Below are 21,408 nucleotides of genomic sequence, written 5' to 3' on the forward strand. Positions count from 1 at the left end.
TTCTAAGTGGGATAGGTGAAAGGAAACCCATATCTAGACACATCATAGTAAACTACAGACCCAATGTGTTAATTTCACCATGGCAATACGAAAGACAAAAATGAGGGTCTTAAAAGCATCCAAAGTAAAAGAGGAATAAGTTATCTTCAGTAGATCAACAATTAAACTGACAGCTGACTTTTAATCAACAACATGGAAGCCATGTAAAATTAGAATGATATCTCCACTATGCTGAAAGAAAACAACTGCCAATCTAGAATTCTTTTCCCAGTAAAAACATCTTTCAAGAAATGAGAGTGGGGGAAGAAAACGTATGCTTTCAAACAAAACCCAAAGCCTGAGAGAGTTTGCCATGGTCCATATTAAAGCAAATTCTACAAGTATACTTCAGGATAAGGAAAGTGATTACAGATGGAAGATCTAAGATACAAAGGAAATGAAGATTTTTTTAAATGTAAAGAATTGAGTAAGTGTAAGCAGACATTGCATGACTGCATAAAACAATAATAAAGTTTTATGAGGTTAAAACAAAAAAGAATTCAAATATATGAGTCAGGGGTGAGATAAAGTGTCCTAGGATCCTGATATTTTCCTAGAAGAGGAGTGTTGATTAATTTTAACCTTTAAAAGGTTATGTTTATATGTTTTAATTTCTAGTTTAGCTGCTAAAATAATAGAAACAGCATATAAGTTCCAAATTAGTGGAAGGGAGAAATGGAATTTTTAAAAATTCTATTTGCCACAGGATAAAAAGTATCAAACGACAATGAATAAATTTAACAAATATATGTAAGATCTTTATATAACATGTTATAAAAGTACATAGATAGATCACATGCGCACACACACACACACATACATGCTCAAGAAGACCTCAATAAACAGAGATATGTACTACATTTATGGATTAGAAAACTCTATTTTAAAATGTGAGGCCGGGCGCGGTGGCTCACGCCTGTAATCCTAGCACTCTGGGAGGCCGAGGCGGGCGGATTACTCGAGCTCAGGAGTTCGAGACCAGCCTGAGCAAGAGCGAGACCCCGTCTCTACTAAAAATAGAAAGAAATTATCTGGCCAAGTAAAATATATATACAGAAAAAATTAGCCGGGCATAGTGGCGCATGCCTGTAGTCCCAGCTACTCGGGAGGCTGAGGCAGTAGGATCGTTTAAGCCCAGGAGTTTGAGGTTGCTGGGAGCTAGGCTGACGCCACGGCACTCACTCTAGCCCAGGCAACAAAGCGAGACTCTGTCTCAAAAAAAAATAAAATAAAATGTGTCAATTCTTCCCAAACTGATTTTTCTATAAATTCAATGTATTCCCAATCAATATCCTAACAGACATGGTATATGTGTTTATTATGGTAAGAAAATTTGTCAGTGTCTGTGTGTGTTATGTATGTGTGATAAGCTAATTCTACTGATTCTACATTCTAATATATACAAAAATGTAAAGAATTATCTTGAGGAAGAACAAGAAGATAAGATTTGTTTAAAGGGATATCGAGACTTATAAATCCACAGTAATTCAGGTGCTGTGTTGCAAGGATAGGCAAATAGGCTACTGGAACAGGAATGAGAATGCAGAAATAGAATCACATATATATGGAGATTTGATTTATGGAAAATGTGGTATTGCAGATCAGTGAGGGGAAATACTCTTTTCAATAGATGGTACAAAGGCAATGTGGTATCTATATACAGAAAGAAATAAAATTTGATCCTTACCCCACACCATGAATTTTCATGTTGATGAAAGACTCAAATGTGAAAAGCAGCATAATAAAAGTTTTGGAGAATATGTGAGAATATCTTCATTACTTTACTATAAAGAAGAATGTTTAAAACAGAGCGTGAAAAACATTGGAGATTAGTAAATTGAATTATATTTAAATTATAAATTTCCATTCTTCAAAAAGAATATAATAGTAAGAGTAAAAAGGTAAATGACAGGGTATAAGACATTTTTAACACATATAATTATAAAGTATTCATATTCAGAATATATAAAGAATTCCTACAAATCCGTTAGAAAAAGACAGAGACTCAATAGAAGACCTTCACAAAAGAGGATATTCAAAAGTCCAATAAATATATTTAAAAGTACTTAATTTTATTATAAACGAGGAAAATGAAAATTTCTGACAATAACAGGTATTGGTGAGGACATGTAACAACATGGACTCTTAGATATTGCTAATGGGAATGTAAATTGTTACAATGCCTTTGGAAAACAGTTTATTGTCATCTAATATAGTTGACCATGCACATGGCTTATGAACCAGCAACCCACTCATACACATGTACCCTGTACAGTCTCACACATATATGCAACAGGATTCATGTACAAGGACACTTATGGAAGCCCAATTTGTATTTAACAATAGTCAAAGACTAAGAAACAACTAAATGCCAACAGTAGAATGGATGAATTGTGATATATTGATAAAATGGACTACTATGCAGCTATGAAAATAAAAGATCTTTAGTTACATATAACAGAAATAAACCCCATAAACATAATGTTGAGTAAAAGACACAAGATGCAAAACAATACATATAGTGCAATTTCATTTACATTATAGTCCAAAACCAGGCAAAATTCAAGTATAATTTAAGGATGAACATGTAGGTGCTCAAACTATGAAGAAACTAAAGAATATCTCCTTACAATAGTCAAGATAATGGTTATGTTTGGGTAGAAAGAGGAGCCTGTGATTGGGAAGGGGAATGCAGGGAAGTTGTAAGTTAGACATATTCTAACTTCCAATGCAGCTGCTCAGAAATCCAATGGCATTTTGATTTCCTTCAGATGTCTACTCTACTTTCTCAGGAAGCTTTTGGGATCTCTTCATCCCTAATGATCTGAAGTTTCAACATAATGAATTTTAGCTTTTTCATTTATTTTTCCATCTAATGTTTTAATCTGAAAATGTATATCCTTTGATTGTGGGAAATTTTCATGTATTATTTCTATGATAATTCCTATTTCTTCCCTTTTCTCTTTTCTTTCTCCTTCCTCCTTCTTTTCTTTTTTTCTTTCTCCCTCTCTGCTCTCCCTCATCTTTCTTCTTTCCTATTTCCCTCTCTTCCTTTCTCCTTTCTTTTATCAGTGGAAACGCCTGATCTGACTCTCTACTATCCTTTCACTTCTGTTTTCTAATCTACTCTCTAGGAAATTCTTACAACTTTGTATTCCATTGTTTCTAAAAATTTTTAAATAGCTGTAATTATGTTCTTAATTTCTAAAGTTTTTCACTTTAAATGGTCTTTGTATATTAATAGTAGAACAGTTTTAGATTTACAGAATAATTGACAAGACAGAGAGTTCCATATACCCCATACCTAGTTTCTCCTATTGTTGTTATTATCTTACATTAGTATGATATATTTGCTATAATTAATGAACCAATGTGGATATATTATCATTTGCTAAAGGTCATACTTTATTTGGATTTCCTTTTTATTTAATGTCCTTTTTCTGTTTCAGGATACCACATTACCTTCACTTGTCGTGCCTCTCCTGACTGTGACAGTTTCTCAGATTTTTTTTTTTTTAATGTCCTTGACAGTTTTGCAGAGTACTGGTTAGGTATTTTGTAGAATGTCCCTCTGTTGGAATTTATCTAATGTTTTTCTCATGGTTAGACTGAGGCTAAGAGTTTTTTGGGAGGAAGATCACAAAGATAAAATGCCATTTTTATCACATCAGTCACATCAAGGGTACATGCTATTAACATGACTTACCACTGTTGATGTTCCCCTTGATCACCTGGCTGAGGTAATGTTTGTCTCGTTTCTCCGCTGTGAAGTTACTATTCCCGCCAACGCATTTATACTGTTCTCTTTTGAAGATCACTATTGCCACACTTAAGGAGTAGAGAGCTATGCTCCTCCTCTTTGAGGGCAGAGATTCTACATAAATTATTCTGAATGTTTCTGTGCATGATATTTTTCTATTCTCTCCCACTTATTTATTTATTTTTAATGTGTTTTTCGGTTTTTTTTTTTGAGACAGAGTCTCACTTTGTCACAGGGGATAGAGTGCAGTGGCCTCATCATAGCTCACTGCAGCCTTAAGCTCCTGGGCTCAAAGGATTCTCTTGCCTTAGCCTCTTGCCATTTATTTATTTATTCCATCATTTTTTATATTGGTATGAACTCCCAGATATTTACTTGGTACTTTGAATTATAATTCAATAGTTCTTTATTTCTTGGCTCTAATTGTTCCAGCTTTGGCCATCGGAGTGCTTTCACTTGGATCCTGTGTCCTTTAATATACCCTTATCAATATAGGTGGGGTTTTTCGAGCACTTCCTTACTTTCTGGCACTACAAGATGCTCCAGGCTCATCTTGCATCTTTCCCAACCCAGCCCTAGAATAGACCATTTCCAAGGAGCCCTGGTTCCCTTTATTAGAGAATGATATTGAAGTTCAATATCTAAGCACTGGGTGTGTCTGCAGCTACTGGAATGTTCTCATTTCTAAGCCAAGAGTTCTTTTTGGTGATATACATCTTCCTATTTTGGGTTTTAGTTTGATTGTTTGTTTGTTTTGTGGCCCCTGTTCTGATCTCATCTCTCTTAGGCAAATAATAGTTTTCATTTGTTTATTTATTTATTTTGGCTTCCCAAATTATCTCTGTTCCCTTTAGATTCCTTCTAGGTTTGTTTTGTTCTCTGACTTTCATGTCAGAAGCTGTCCTCTAGTATCTGATCATCTTTAACAGCGCTTTCAAGCAATAAAATGCTGGTTGGAAACTTAGTCTTTACAGGAGAGCTTTGTCTGTTGGTGAGCTTTGTCACAGAATGATGGGGTGGGAGACTTGGCACTTTTGTCAGAGATCCGTCACATCACTATTTGAAGTGCAAGTGAAACGGCACAAGGAGCTCTGGGCACAGACATCCTGTTAGCAGAAGTAGCAGAGTCTGAGTAGAAACCCCAGCCGGGTGCCGTGTGTGGGATCCAAATGATCTAGGGTCCAGGAAATCTACTTTTCTGTCACTAGCTCTCTCTGTCTGGTGACTATTCAAGAATCAAAGAATCTCCACTTCCTCTCAATACAAGGTGGTGGGTTCACTCAAAGGTAATAAAGAGACATTGGGAAGGAGAAGAGGTTAATTTGTTGAGATTCATTTTATTATTACTAATGTTTATAAAGCACATGGTCCAGTTTAAGAGGATTTCAATACATACCAGTGCTCCTAAATTCCTATCCTTTTCTAAAAATGTTGACATCCAATAAAATTCATCAAATTAAGTATTTTCTGCTGTCCTAATCGCAACAGTGATGCCAAGAGTGCATTTGATACAGTTACAATTCAACAGAGGAGTCCACTGCAACTTACAAGCTAACCTGAAGGAAGACCGGCCAGCCAAGAAGAGATCTGTTTCTTAGGGTTAATTACATTGATGATTATCAAAATACCAATCTAATTACTGACCACAAGAAAGCAGATGGGAATGAGGGTCAGCATGTTTTCTTCCTGTAAAGCTATGCGGGAATTTTGTTTAGTTAGCATGAATTCTGAGCAAGGGAAACTAGCAGGATGACATGAGAGTCTGTTGTCATTCAGACAAGATCTTGATGCATCTGTAAACCCTAACAGGATGTACCAACAGCAAGGCAAGACAGTAGTGTTTCTGGGCCAGGGAAGCTTCTGGAAGCAGCCTTGTAGACTCATTATTTTAGGGATATATTAAATATCTCTAATCTAGGCCTTATTGTTGAACAACCCTCCTTCTAAGGGCCCTATTCTTTCATTAGATATGCCACTTGGCCAGCTAGATTCCTATTAAGACATGGTGTAGGAGCTATGCTGCCTTTTTAAAGAGACACAACACATCTGTGCTTTAATTAATTTTGTTTTAATGTGTATATTTATAATTTCCTTTATCCTCCAAGTTTTAGGGGACACCTAGATTTTTTCTTATATATGCCTACAAGAACAACTTAAAATGGTGATGTGACTAGTAAATGATTACTTTAATAAAGTAATTGTTACTTTACTAAAAAATTACTTTAATAAAATATCTTTTTTTTTATTCTTGGAGACAGGATCTCACTGCAACCTCAAACTCCTGGGCTCCCAAGTAGCTGAGACTACAGGTGGCACATGCCACTGCACCCAGGTAATTTTCTCTTTTTAGTAGGGGTCTCACTCTTGCTCAGGGTGGTCTCAAACTGCTGACCTCAAGCGATCTTTCCGTCTTGGACTCCCAAAATGCTAGGGTTACAGGCATGAGCCACCACATCCAGCCAAAATATCATTTTCTTAATTGAGCTTGCATTTGAAGATGGCTTTTTTTTGCAGAATAAAGTAACAAATCCACAAAAAGCATCACATGAATAATCATTATGATTTGTAATAATGAGGAATCAGTCTTCTACATTTGTTTCTCCCTAATGTTTAATGTTTATTTTTACACTATTTAAAAAACAACAATGAACTCTTCCCCTGTAAAAGGCACAAGAGGTGTTTGAAAATTTGTCATGTGAAAAACATTTCATATTTTAAAATCAAATATTGATGCTTTTATAATTATGTTTATTGTTTACAAACTAATGGGATATTATGAAAGTAATCATATTCCAATCTTGCTGCTTTTTAAATAAACACAAATCATTAAAAGAAAAAGAATATTTCACTTGATTTCATTTCTCAGCTTTTATTTTTAGATGTTTTATGGCAGAAGGTGAAGTCTATGATTATAATTCTCTATGAATTAAAGATCTGAATTCAAATCTCATTTCTGCCACTTACTAGCTGTGAATTTACTCAAATTTTTTAATTTCTCTCTTGATTTTATTATCTGCAAATAGTGATAGTTATCATTATATTCTCCTCTGAGTTACTTGTGCGGGTTAATAATGAACAAAAGTATTCAGCATAGCTGGCCCCAATAAATGCTCAATATTAGCATAGTCGTGTGTATGTGCATTTTAAGCAGATTGAATCTTAAAGTTTCTAGAAATTTCTCGATGCTTGCTGATGCTCATTCTGTTACAGTTCTTCACTATGGAGTTCAGAAATTTACTTGGACCAGGCTGTGTTCATTTGGGGGGTCTGCTGGGGGGTCTGCACTTGTCTCAGTATGAAATTTATCTGAATGCCCTGTATGCTGTACTCAAGTGATCACACTGTGTATTCTATAACTGGAATTGAAGAGGTTCACCTGGCCCAAGAAGTGCACACATCCAGATTAGCTCATGCTGGGCTGGAGGGAGACATACCATTCTGTTTGCAGACAGTTGGTGTGATCCTCACTCTTTCAGGATTTGGAGGTTTGGAGGCTCATTCCTCATTCTGTGTTAAAGAATTTACTAGTCATTTTTTTTCTGAGTATACTTCTCACTGAATCCTGTAGGTAAAGTAAATCTTGGTGGTTTACCCAAGTGGTATTTGTGTCTGGTCTTTCTGGCCATTTTTACTTGCTATTGACATTGGCCGATCCAGTGGTTGGTCATGCTCTATCCTATGTAACCACATCTATTGAATACTGGGTTCTGTAGGGTGTGGGGAGGCAGCCTCTGTTTCTCCACTGCCCCTTTTATTTAAGCCTGCTTTGTTGGCTCTCTCTTCACCTTTCCTCAACAAGAGCTTGAGCAGATCCTAGAGCAGTACTGGTCACTCTCAGGTTTTAGAATAATCTAATTTTTAGGAGTCAAAGAGTCCAGTCTAATAGAAATCAAAATGTGCCCTTGTATCCTATTCAAAGCTTCTCCCTTTCCCTATGTCCTCCATCCCCTGTTTGATAATGGTGGGAATGGAGGTGGGACTGGGTGGGAGAATCTGTTTTGACAATTTTGGCCCACTTCCTCCCTGCTTGCTTGCTGGCTCCTGTTTTTGCTCCCTGAGGATCAGGTCTTACTTGACTAGTCCTTTTATAATTTGGCATCACCAATGTTTGTGCATCAGATGCCTGAATGCCTCCTCTTTCTCCCTTGGGCCACTCAGTCAATTAGTCAACCCTCTCCCCAACCTCTGGGACTTCCAGAACATCACAATTCCCTAAAGTAAAGACAACTCTCTCTAGTTCATTTCTTAAGAGCTGGCTCTTGGTTTCTGATATACTTGAGGCTTGGCTAGATTTCCTTGACACTTCTCTGTATCTGTGCAATATCTCTGTCTTTCCACACCTACCCCACATATATACACACTTGAGAGGGTTTTTATTCTTTGCAACCAAAAGAGGCCTAATTATGTTATGGGGAGACTGATGAGAGCAAAGGAAATTGGACAGGCTTAAAGGAAATTTTTATCCATGTGATAGAAAAGACATGAATGTATTTATTTCTTCTTCATGGAAGTGAACATCTGTCTAGTGGCCAGAATATGTGCATCCATCAGGCACAATGACTTGTTCCCTTGAAGAGTGAAAACAATAAATGCAGATAAATTCTTCCTCTTTGGTTCCCATTTTTTTGAGACTAGATGCTGACCATTCCCTTTCTGTTAGCAGTTTCAAGATAATTAGATAACAGGTTGCTGTTGTTATTTTTATTGTTATATTCTAGTCCTATAGATATTCTGGACTTTGGTCAATCTTGGATATTTCCTAGGTTTCAACAGTAACACACATAAAATTCATCTTTTAGGGTTGACTCCTACTGAAGATGTATACTCAATTTAGCTATGAATAACAAAGACTGAAATCTAATGGCCTGAACAACATAGAAATTGATTTTTCTCTCATTTAAAAGAAATCTGAAGGTAGGCAGTACAGGGTTGGTATGGTGGCTGTATGGCATACTGTCATACCATGTTTCTGCTACACCCTCCTTAGCATATGGCTTCCACTCTTAAAGTCACTCATGGTCAAAGATTGCTGTTGGAGATCTAGCCATTTTGTCTAAGTTCCATGTAGCAGGAAGAAAGAAGGGAGAGAAAGTCAAAAAGAATGTATGCCAGCTACCTGTCCCCCACCAAATGAGTCATTTTGGAAGTTTCATCTCATGTCTCCCACCCATCTCTAACTGAGAAGGAAGCTGGGATACATAGTTGTTTGTCTGGTTAGTGTGCCATTTTGAACAAAATTTGGGTTTTAAGGAAGGGAAGAATAAATATTGGTGGCAAGAAGATAGCTCATGTCATTTATTTTATGTTGACATTGCCTAGTTTCTTTTCCTGCTTTTATCCTTATCCACTAACATTATCAGGTCATAAAAGCAACTTTTTCAGGTCCCATCCTCACAAACAGAAAGACTGTATTTCAAAATAAATGACTAAACTTTGAATTAAATACATACAGCTTTATGGAAAACTCCCTACATTTCATTTAATTTATCATTTCTTGGGTAATGAGTGAAAATTTCATCAGGTAATAGACAATTACTGTTCTGACCTGTGATTGGGAACTTTTGTTTTAGCTCTAGGCTTTTCCCTCTTAACTTATTTTGAAAAATTTCAAACCTACAGAAAAGTTGGAAGAGTATTACAATGAACATCCACATACCTTGTTTTGAAAGTCATCATATACGTTGCATTATTGATCTGTCTATATACATTTGGTTGTTGTTGTTAAATCATTTTAAGAATTTAATGGGATTTTTAAAGTAGAAGGAAACCATTTAGATCTTTAAAACCAATAGACCCCTTTGGAGAATAATTTTCAAGATAGAGACTTGAAACTTCAGGGACTGAAGGCAACTGGTTACATGTAATTTACCAAAGATAACCTCTCTTTCGGATATTTCAGAGTATCAGAACCCAAGTTATTACAGATCCCTTTAAATAGACTTCAGAGTCCCACTTCCTTTCTATGTTATAACCTCTCAGCTTCTCAAAGGGTTATCCTGATCTCAACATTCCAGTAAAGCAAGTCTATTTATTAATAAATATTTTAATGCAAACACAAATTAGAATTTTTTCATGGTACTACTGTCTTTTGGTTAATTCAGTTTGATTATGACATTAACAATACCATCATCCAGCCAGCAAATCATCAAAAGTTGGGGTTTCTTAAAAGAATTCTCACAATATAAGAAGCAATAAGAAACAAAGTGGCTTGCCATAGAATTTAGAATCTGAAGCACTGGCTTCATCTTTAGAAAGCAGTAATTCACATAGAACTGTCACATAGGTTCAGGTTCCATAATGGCAAAAAGAGGAATATTTGGAAGATCCTTTGGAATAAGATTTGTTACTCTCACCAGACTAGTTAAGGAAGGTTTCAGTGCTCCATGGTTGTGCCTGGTTAGCAGATAGGCTTTAGGCTTATTTTAAGTAGGCATGTTTACTATCAAGTTTTCAATCAACTAACCAAACAACTGGGCTTATTGAAAACTGCTTTATTTGGAGTTTTGTTTCTGTAGAAAACAAAACTATTCACTAATAGGACAAATTGCAGAAGGTATATGAAATGAGAAGAGGTCTTTGAGGTCTGGTCTTACACTTGGCACATCTAGAGGTACGTGGTAGATTGCAATACTGCTCATCAAATCTTCCAGTTTTTATCTCTGCAGTACTCCTCCCTGAGGGAATTGGGGATTTGTTACTGTAGCATAACTTAAACTACTCTGCTAGATACAAAGCAGAAATGCTATACTAAAACTTTTATAAAATAAAGTTGAAAGAGTACTTTGCTTGTCAATTTGAATGGCTTCCCCCAAAACGCAAACTTTTATGTGAATTAGATTTCCTTTATTTCTGTTATAAGCTCTTTACATTAAAACAGTTATATATTTACAGAATTATTACAGAGAGAGTTCCCATATCCCCCACAACCAGTTTCACCTAGTATGAACATCTTACATTAGTCCCTGCTGTTATTTTTACATTCTCTTTCCTTCCTGCTTATCTCACGTCTTGCTAATTAACATATATTTATTAAGTTCCAGGCATTTTGCTCTCAGTAATTTTATGTTGGTATTCTTCAAAAGTTTAGGAAAGAATGCACTAGGGAATCAAAAGATATAGGGAGCATCTTTCTAATTTTCCCACTAAAATCTGGATCCATCTTTTTCTTTTTTTCAGTCAAAAGGAAGTACCCTAGATTTTACATGGGCAATCTTCTTACTGACTATACTATAGCCATAACTGAAAATAGCATTCTCTGGATCACTGAAGCTTTAAAACCGACAATAATCTTTTATTTGCGTCCTCTTATTCAATAACTGAATTTTTCTTTACATCGTAGTTCAAATATGTCCCTTTCCTGTTTTATCATTCCCATTGTGACCTCCATAATGTTTAAAATGGTATTTATTTTTAATTATACAAACAGAAGTGGTGTATTAGGCTGCTTGGCTGCTATAACAAAGTACCACAGACTAGGTGGTTATATAAACAGACATTTATTTCTCACAGTTCTGGAGTTTAGAAGTCCAAGATTAAGGTTCTGGGGAGGATCCTCTCCCTGGTTTTCAGGAGGCCCCCTCCTTGCTGTGTCCTCACATGGTGGAGAGAGGAGAGGAAGCTCTCTGTTGTCTCTTATAAGGGTACTAATCCCACCATAGGAGACCAACTCTCATGACCTCATCTAATTGAAATGCCTCCCAAAGGCCCCATCTCCAAATACCATCACATTAGGGAGGAGGAGGAGGGGTTTGACATATGGATTTGAGGGAGGAGTGACATAATTCAGTCCATAGCAGGTGGCAACGCCTAAGTTCAACGCTGAAGAAAATGTTGAATTAAGGGTAGCTGTGAGATGTGAGGTTAGAAAGATTGGTCACATGGAGGACATTCAGCACCAGACTAAAGAGCCACTCGGCTTTAGACCAAGGCAGGGTCACGGTTAGAATTATTTTAGGAGAACAAATCTAGGTATAGCTTATGGGATGGATTTTATTGAAAGAGACCGAGAACAGAAAAACCATTTGGGGGAGTAATGTAACAGCTCATGATCTAAAAATGAAGACCCACATTAGGGTGGCCGCCCTCAAATGCACCACTGCCAGGAAGCCTTTCCCGATTTTTCCACCAGATGGGATCTCCTCTTTAAACCAGCATTTTTCTTATGTTACTCCTAGATCCCTTACATTTCGCCTTATATTGTACACGTTTCTATACTTTTCTCATCCCTTCCACTTTGCAGTTCCACTAGTACAGGGTGTGGGAGCGCCGCACGGGTCCCGCAGTCGTACCCACTAGTTGTTGACTGCGTGCTACGAGATCCAGAGGGCTTGGCCAAATCTGCTTGCTGGGCACCGAGAGGGCTTCTGAGCTCCGTTCTGGGGGCGTGTGGGGCCCGCAAGGACTGCGCCAGATGGGGCTCAAGTGGCGGGGCTGATGAGTGATTTACTATTGACTGATTTCCGAAACGTCTTGAGGATGGGGCGGCAGCCAACGAAAGCCAGAAGCCACCTCCTTTTCTGCATGGCGGACGGGAGCCTTGGAGATGCTCGCTAAGGCTTCCCCAACTCTGGGATTCAGAGCATCATTTTTGGCACGAGACAAGATAGAAACAATAATTGAGATTCATCAGCCACAAAGTACAAATTATGTCAGCACTGATGCTACGATAGAACTAAAAAAAAGAAAAATGCTTTTGTTACGTATTTTTACTCTGAGAGCCTGCCCCTTTAAAAGACTAGGCAGTGCACCGACCCCACCCTCTCCCCGGGAGCCCTGCGCGGTTCGTCGACCCCATTCCCTTCCCAGGGTTCCCTGCGTGGCGGGCTCGCTTCCGGCGGGCTCACTTCCGTTCGAACGTCGAGCGTGCTTTTGCGTGCTTGCCCCGCCCCCCGGGGCCTTGTCTTTGCAGCGGCTGGGGCTTGAAGTTCCCGCCAGGTCGGGACTGGGCAAGTACGATGCTGCCCGGCCCGCCTCGGCTTTGAGGCAGAAGAAGCGTCCCAGACTCCTTTCAGCTTACTGACGGCGCCGAGCCTCAGGCAGCCATGTCCACGGGGTTCTCCTTCGGGTCCGGGACGCTGGGCTCCACCACTGTGGCCGCCGGCGGGACCGGCACAGGCGGCGGATTCAACTTCGGGACCGGAGCGTCTAGGTAACCGCCCTTCCTAGCCTTACCGGGCTGGGTGCTCCCCGGCAAAGCTCCCTGGGGCCCCTACCCTCTCCCTTCCCATTGGCTTCTTTCTCGGTGGGCCTGGAGAGGAGCCGCCGGCGTCGTAGGCCTCCGCCCGCCGCGGTGCCCTGGCCCTGCCAGCGGCCTGGTGGGGTGGAGGGCGGGATGGTCTGTGTGCTGTGAGGTTTGCAGAATCTACGTATATAATTCAGCCCGAGTGGGGTCTTGACTGAGTGAGGGGGTCTGGGCTTTCACCCCGGAGCCTTAGCGATGTGATGTGTCAGTCTTAGGCATAGAATGAACGTTGAATGAATGAGTGAAATTATGGTTTATTGTGGGGTTTTTAGAAAGGGACAATTAATAGAAAGTTTTAAGAAGGACAGTTAAATTTTCTCCCGCACAATTGAGATTTCATTGCAGTATTTACGGCTTTGGATACTATGGCGCTTTAAGGACTTTGTGGTTATTTTTAACGAGCTTTTGAAAAAGCCTTTGTGCCACATGGGACCCTGTCTATCTGTTTTTTAAAAATATGTTTTACAGCGTTTGTTGCTGGTAATTTTGTGCAGTAAATTCAGATTAATGTATCGTGGGTAAGAACCTTGTGTTGTAATGACTCAACATTGTCTTTTACTTAAGTAGGTGGCATCTTCATGTTTTTGTGCAAGCCACTAGTTAAGGTTGTAACAAAAATATAGCTAGCAAAGGTCCAGAAAGAAATTAAAATGGTGAGACATTTTAATGAGAGATTTAATTTTTGGGACTCAATCTTTTGAAGGTAAAGGTGGAGGAGTTCAAGTGTGCACACTCTCAACAGGTATCTCCTGAAGCTTAAAAGATGTGGTTGTAAATTAAAAAGCCAAAAATATCTTCAGTTTTGCCTGTATTTTAAAAAGGGAGAGGGGAGGAGCTACAGACTACACTCGTCAGAAATTGGAGAGTTTGCCTCCTTACCCCCGTTTCTCTTACTCTACAGTCGTTAGTCAACAAGTTCTGATAATTTTACTTTTGCAGTTTCTATTTTTCTTCATTTTCAGTGTTACCACCCTGATCCAAGCTATAGTCATTCAAGGAGCAAATATTTATTGGACAAATTCCTCAGTGTGAGGCTCTGTTTTAGGTAGTAAGATAAATGAGTCCTGCTTTCCTGTCCCTTATGAAAATACTTATGATATCTGCCAGGTTTTGAACCAGACACTTCTTGTGTTAGATGAAAACTCTCCTATCAACTTACTAAATTAGTTCAGTGAAATACCATTGTCTCAAAATCTGCTTTTACTTCAATCTTTTTTGCCACATTGTAGCCAGAGTGATTTTTTTTTCTTTAAAAATTCCCATTGCTTCCGCTTCAGTCATTTTCCACTATAGGTAGAATGAATTAAAAAACAAAAAACAAACAAAAAACACTCTTATAGTCTACAAGGCCTAGAATAATCTAGAACCTCTCTGGACTTACCTTTAGCCTTTTTATTTCAGTGATCCAGACCTACTGTACAAAACAAATCAAAACAAAAAACATGTACATTACCACCCAGTACATGTACACAAAGGAATAACTGAAACAGTTTCAGAGAAAGATACTGTAGTTTCATGGGGTGCAGTTTCATGTTTTCTGTTCTGTTCCATTTCATTCTTTAAAAAATGCTGCTTGTGACTTAATTTTATGTGCCTCTAATGGTCCAGATCGTTTGGAACTCAAATGGTCTCCTTCCCAGAGGCCTTTCTGACAGTCATAGGGGAGATTTCCATTCTCATAGTACTCTGTACTTAGAGTGCTGATCACAGTTGTAATTAGTTCACTATATTGTTTACCTGTTTGCTGTCTGATCTCAGCACTAGAATGTCAGCTCCATGACGGTAGAGACCTTTTCATACTGGTTTTCCAGTAGACATAGAACCTGGCACTCAATATGTATTTGTTGAATGAATGATTAATATCTATCTCTCACTGACTGGAAACTTTCTGTGGCAGGGTCTGAGTCTTAACCACTCCATTCTCAGTCCCTAGGACACTGCCTGGCATAGAAAGGGGGCTTTAATGAATAGTTGTTGAATGACTGAGTAAATGAATTATTAAGAAACTAGAAATATTTACCCAAGCTTTAGAAAGGCTTGGATAAATTAACGAAAGCAGAGACAGTCTGACATCAGTGCTGGTTGGGAGGTCCTACAGCTCCTAGTGCTGCCTGGTTATGTGGTAAATCATTTTAGGGGACTTACTTTCCAAGCCTCAGCTCCCACATCTGGAAAAGGGTTATCATATATTTTCCTCAGAGTTGTTGAATGAGATGAAGCATGGAAAGTATTTAGCATCATGTCTAGCATTTGCTAAGTGTTAGCTGTTATGTTAGCTCCCAAGTCCACAGTAAGGCAAGCTGGGGAAGTTAAAATAACAGTCCTGACCTCATGGGAGTTGCGGTTCTACAACACATCCCATCAAGTCCTTGGCAGATAACCCTGGGTTGAGGCAATAATTAGTTAGGTCTGGGGTAGTTTTTGTTTTTCTTAAATTGTCTACCACAGAAAAATTTCTCTTTTGCTTCTGTGGGAGAGTAAGAAGATTTTACTTTGTTGCATCTCTTTGGTAATATTTTCAACTTTAGTTCGTAACACTTGATAGTGCCTTTGGTTATTTTATGTTGTCAAGAAATTTTGAATATTTTAGTTCATTGTCTGAAAATACATACATTCGTTGTTCATCTTTTGTGTATTTCTAAAATATCAACAAAAAAAAAGAGATCACTGATTTGTTTGGGAATAAGGAGCACTTAATAACCATTTTCCTAAATTGGATGTCTTCAAAATTTGCTAATAATTTTTTTATTTATTTAGATATCTCTAAAATACTTACTGTATCCTACATTATACACACAGTGGTCCCAAAATAGCAATACTGTCAGACAGCCAGCAGCTAATCTAAATGTTTTTTGCATATGCTCTGCTATCTCTCTCTCTTTTTTTTTTATTTTTTAAGTTGTACTACCTATGTTGTCTGGACATAGCCATTAGATACTGTACTCTATTCCTTTTAGCTCTTACTTTTTATTTTTTTGTTTTTTTAATGTTTTCTTTTTTGTTTTTTACTATTTTTTTAATGTGATAGCTCAGTTTTAATTGTAGCAATAGGGTGTTTTTTGTTTGTTTTGTTTTTAATTTTAGAGATAGGATCTCACTCCGTCACCTGGGCTGGAGTGCAGTGGTGTGATCATAGTTCACTGCAACTCCTGGGCTCAAGCATCCTCCCATCTCAGCCTCCCAAGTAGCTGAGACTACAGACATTGCCTGGCTCATTTTTTCTTTTTTATTTATTTTTTGTAGACAAGAGGTCTTGCTATCTTAATCATCTTTCTACCCCTTTGCTATTCCTGGCATAATGCCTTGTACATAACATGTTTAGTTGAATAATTATTCCTGATCATAACAGTAGTAACAACATTTATTATAATCTTTTAAACTTTACTTAAAAACCCTGCTAAGTGGGGACCATTGTTCCCATTTTGCACATGAGGAAATAGAGGCTTCAAATGGTTAAATAACGTCACATAAGTACCAGAACATGGAGGGGCTGGTACTGGAACCCAGCCACAACTCTACCACCTTCTGCTTAAATGGAAACGTCCCAGGGCTTTTAAGATTTTAAAAATGACATTGGGTTCTTTCATGGTGTTTATGTCTTGATGGAATGGCAGAGGGGGGAGTAAAAAAGATAAATATATAGGGCAAATGGGATTTCCCATTATGCTGTACATGTTGTTATACTCTTTCTTAACTTTCCTACATAGTTTTTTTTTTTTTTTTTTTTATGAGGCACAATCTCACTCTGTTGCCCAGGCTACAGTACAGTGGCACAATCATAACTCAGTGCAGCCTCGAACTTCTGGGCTCAAGCAATCCTCTCACCCCAGCCTCCAGAGTAGCTGGGACTACAGACAAGCACCACCATACCTGGCTAGTTTGTTTGTTTTATAGAGACATGGTCTCACTATGTTGCCCAGGCTGGTCTTGAATTCCTGGCTTCAAGTGATCCTCCCACCTTGGCTTCCTAAAATGCCAGGATTACATCTGTGAGCCACTGTGCCCTGCCTCTCTTACATAATATTTGAAGTGTCAGATTGTCAAGATTTTTTTACTTATTTTCATAATTTGTCCTCCTGCTTGTAGGTAGCAAATTTGAGCCTCTGAGGCTTGATAAGAACAATAGAAAAGTTGTGAACTTTGTTCACATTTACTAGTTTTTATCACCTGTTCTTTTTTTAAGCTTTCAAAAGCTCTCTGAAGAGAGTTTCTGCTAATGAACACAATCTTGAGACAGGGTAATTTTGCTTTGTGCTTAAGTTTTGCCAGGATATGTCCCCACCCCCAAGTTCTCCAATTTCCTTTTTTTTTGGTTGCAAGATACCTAACTACATGACACCCCACCCCCAATGAATATGGTAACATAGCAATAGAGAGGTGGGGAAGCCAATGTAGAATAACTTTTCTATGGCTGTTTGAAAATATACTAGGTTTCAGACAAACACTGGTGAAAGCGGAATATGTACAATCCCTGCTTATTGTTAACTTGACATACAGAAACCTGATTGCTATATGTTATGTTTTTCTTGAAGCCTGGTATTGTGTTTTTTAAGACATATTTTACATGTGGATTTATTTTTAAGGAGAACAGAAAAATACTTAAATTTGGTTGGTTAAAAGTAAATTTATTGTTAGTTCCTTTGGATCTGTTGGTGATATTAGATGTGTTACATGAAACAAAATTATCCTGAAGAGTTAATTGGCTCTTAGACTTTATTTTGTGTGTGTGTGTTTTGTTCTTTTTATAAACAAGCAACCCTTCTGTGGGGCTCAATTTTGGAACTCTTGGAAGTACTGCGACTCCAGCAACTACATCTGCTGCATCTGGTGGTTTTGGAGCGGGGCTCTTTGGAGCTAAACCTGCCAGTGGGTTCACGCTAGGAGGAACAAATACAGGTGAGGAGGATCACCACATTTCAGGGAGTAGGCTTGGGATATTTATTCTTTCCCAGGTTCTGTCCTACATCTCCCTTTACAAGCATCATCGTTGGTACTATATCTTAAAAAATGCTAAAACACTAAGATGGAAAGAAGTATGGGAATTAGGAATTAAGGGCCAGTGATAGACCCAAACATTGGCTATGATCTACTCTAGTGTGAGGAAGGAGAACACACGTATTTAATCTCTCTCTCTGAGTAAATTGAAGATCTGTTTCTTTAAATACAATGAGTTAAGGTAATTTAAATCTTTATAGTAGACTATATAATGCAGTGTTTTACCTTAGTGAAAATTGTTGTTTAAGCCAACTTTACCAGTTTGGAACATTAATTCATATATATGGGACTGTCAACATTCTTTTTTGCTGTAGCATGATTTACATTCCTAAGAGATGTTTTAAATTTTTGTATTATTAAAACAATTAATTGTTTTAGTGGAAAAAGGGCAAGAGGTAAAAGACTTGAAGGTTTCTAGTGGACTTTCCAATAATAGAAAGTTTTTGTTTTTCATACTTACAGCTGAAAAAATTATGTTTCACTGGCGCTGACCATTTCCATATAGAAAGTTTGCTTCCTTATTTACATTTTATTCTCTACCCTCGGAGCCTCTTGGTCTCTGTGACCACTTCTCGCATTGAGCAGCTATGAGTGCAGTGCATTTCACAGCCACATTTAGAAAATGAAAGAACTTCAGGGGTAAATAATGAATAGACCAGCCAATGAGCTTGTGATAGCTGTGTGCCAATGTTTTGCTTGGAGTAGCCTTTTTTCACCTTGCTTAATTTTGTTATAAGCAATGGTTTGCACTTCATAAATCTTATTCCTTGATTAATCAAATTGTATGTAGCCTGTAATATGGAAACCAGTACTGTAGGAAAAATGCTTGTCTTGGGGTGGTTATGGTGGCAGATCCCATATATGTATTGGTCTTACTAGAAGTGTTTTCAGTTCCTTGAGGGGAGTTCCAAGTCTTTCCTTTATGGCAGATAAACCAAAAGAATGTCATCCTCATCAATGATTAAATTTTATTTCTCTTTTTGTCCCCAGGAATAGCAACAACTATAACTACAGGATTAACTCTGGGTAAGAATTTTTGAGCAAAGATCCCAGATCTGTAGTTTTCTAGTAATTTAAATTAATTGAGTGATCTTTCTACTTTTCTCCTTTTTAATATCTCTCAGCGCTGAGGTATAGAAGAAAGTATGTATAGAAGTGAACATATGTCACAGATTTTGACTTATCAGAGAACCTTCTAGTGTTTGGTTACTAAAAAAAAGAATGACTTCATATAGTACTTTTTTAATTTAGAAAAATATTATAAGTACAGAGATGATTTTTAATGTGGAAATTTATTTTTCACATTACTTTTTCAGTTATTTGACTCTGTTTAGTGGAAAAACACCAAACTGTAAGCCAGACTCTTGGAATTAAGCCTAAACCACTAAACTAGTTGTAAGGTATTAGAGGTAATAACTGGAAGCTTTTAGTTATCTACAAAATGAGGGTATTGGATGAAAAAGTTTTGGGCTTCTCTTCCAGTTCAAAAATATAATAGTTTCTGTAAAGTTATGCTGAAGGGAGTGTGAATAACCAGGGTTTCAGCCTGCTTTGAGTCTGGATGGCAATAAATAATGTGAAAGGAAATGAAAAAATGAAAGGACATTGAGGAACTCTTAAATTGAGTTTAAATTAGGGATTGGCAGACTTTCTTGGATGCTACTTAACCTGTCATCGAAAGAAAACACATGTGTTTACTACCAAAATTCTGGACAGAATTATCTGCAAAGGCCAGCAACTTGAGTCATCCTGTTTTGTGAGGCTGTAGAATCCATATGTGATTTCAAAGCACTGTATTCTGCGGAGACTTCTAGTTGTATCAGGGGAATCCAGAAGCAAAGGTTCTGGCTTTTCTGTTGATGATTTGAGGAGATGGCAAAATAAAGGTCATTCATTCATTTCTTATTGTTTACCATTACTACTTCCTAACTATGTGGCCTTGTGTATACACAATGCTTTGAGCATTCAGTATTAGCCAGTGGTGCTGGTGGTGAGGATGGTACTGATGATGATATCAGGGACTGTTAAGTGCAGGAGCAAGATGTTCAGTCTGTTGTGAGGTGATGGGGACAGGTATGTTCTTGTATAATCTGATAAATTTTCTAATAGATGTGGGAAAGGCACCACAGAAGGCAGAGGAGGAAGAAGGTAGGATTTGGTGGGGAGGAAGGAGGAAACACTGTTTCAGACAGGGGAGTGGAAAGTACAAAGGCTCAGTTGTAAAGGATTCACAGGATTTGTGACTAATGCAATACAGGGGAAGGAAAAGATACCAAGGATGACTGTTTCTGGCTTGAGCAACTGGTTTAACCAAGGTGAGGGATTTAGCAAAAATTTTTTGTGGGGAGATAGGTAGGAGTCCAAAGGGACATCAGGATAGCGCTGGGCAATGGGGAGTCAGGTGGATGTAGATTTAGACTCACACACCTGTAGTTGAAATGATGCAAGTGGGTGAGTTCATTGGGGAAGTAAGGAAGCAGGAATGGAGTATCAGGACACGAACAGAGGAGAGCTACAAAAGAGGACTGAAAAGGAATAGAGAGTGAGCTGGAAGCTGACAGAGACTCTGGAATAGAGAATGGTTGTTTAGTCTTGGAGAAGAGAAGCTATTTTTCTGCTGAGATTAAAGGGAAGGAAGGAAGATAAACGCAGTTTTAGATAAATCTAGGGGTAGAATTGGAATTGATTGTGATATTACATTGATTGGGTTTTCTTTTGCTTTTCTTAATCCAAAGAACCATCTTTTCTGTATTCATCATGATTTAGTCCCAACTTTAATATATTTTTTCTTATACATATACTCTTATTCTGTTGACAAAAAGTAGGATCACAAACTTTTAGGAATCCTTACTGAAACCAGTAAAGTACACATATACTTCAGGTAAAATGGGATTTTTAAATTTATTTACACAGGAACGCCAGCCACTACATCTGCAGCTACAACAGGCTTCAGTTTAGGATTCAATAAACCTGCAGCTTCTGCCACACCATTTGCTCTACCTATTACTTCTACCTCAGCTAGTGGTCTCGCTCTTTCATCTGCTCTGACGTCAACTCCAGCAGGTGAGGCAGAATGGAAAAAAAAAATACATTTAATGGCTAAATTTAAATTTTATTTGATTAGAGAACATAGATGTTCACCTTTATTAAATATAACTTGTTTGGGAAACTTTCATTTTAATCATTCAGCAATCATGACCTACTAAATCATTGATTTGTGCCAGGTACAGTGGTGCCTGTTGTCCCATGTACTTGGGAGGCTCAGGAGGGAGGATTGCTTGAGCCTAGGAGTTGGAATCATAGCTAGACCCCATCTCTTAAAAAAAAATAATTGATTTGTAAAGAAGAAAAGTCAACATTGGGCATTAAAGCA

At 37.9% G+C, this 21,408-nt stretch overlaps 1 protein-coding gene across 3 annotated transcripts in view; it reads left to right on the forward strand.

Moving 5' to 3' along the window:
* Positions 1-12,600: 12,600 nt before the first annotated feature.
* Positions 12,601-21,408, forward strand: part of NUP58 (nucleoporin 58) — a 44,740-nt gene continuing 35,932 nt past the window's right edge. The window contains exons 1-4 of one of the 3 annotated variants that reach the window (XM_045567620.1): positions 12,601-12,947; positions 17,794-17,936; positions 19,026-19,061; positions 20,949-21,098. In XM_045567620.1, the coding sequence (XP_045423576.1) occupies positions 12,841-12,947; positions 17,794-17,936; positions 19,026-19,061; positions 20,949-21,098 (436 nt within the window). In that variant the 5' untranslated portion in view covers positions 12,601-12,840. The remainder of the gene's footprint in view (positions 12,948-17,793; positions 17,937-19,025; positions 19,062-20,948; positions 21,099-21,408) is intronic. The other 2 variants (XM_045567622.1, XM_045567621.1) reach the window with 2 other exon arrangements.

This window comes from Lemur catta, chromosome 13, assembly GCF_020740605.2.
Source record: "Lemur catta isolate mLemCat1 chromosome 13, mLemCat1.pri, whole genome shotgun sequence".
Classification (NCBI taxonomy): domain Eukaryota; kingdom Metazoa; phylum Chordata; class Mammalia; order Primates; family Lemuridae; genus Lemur; species Lemur catta.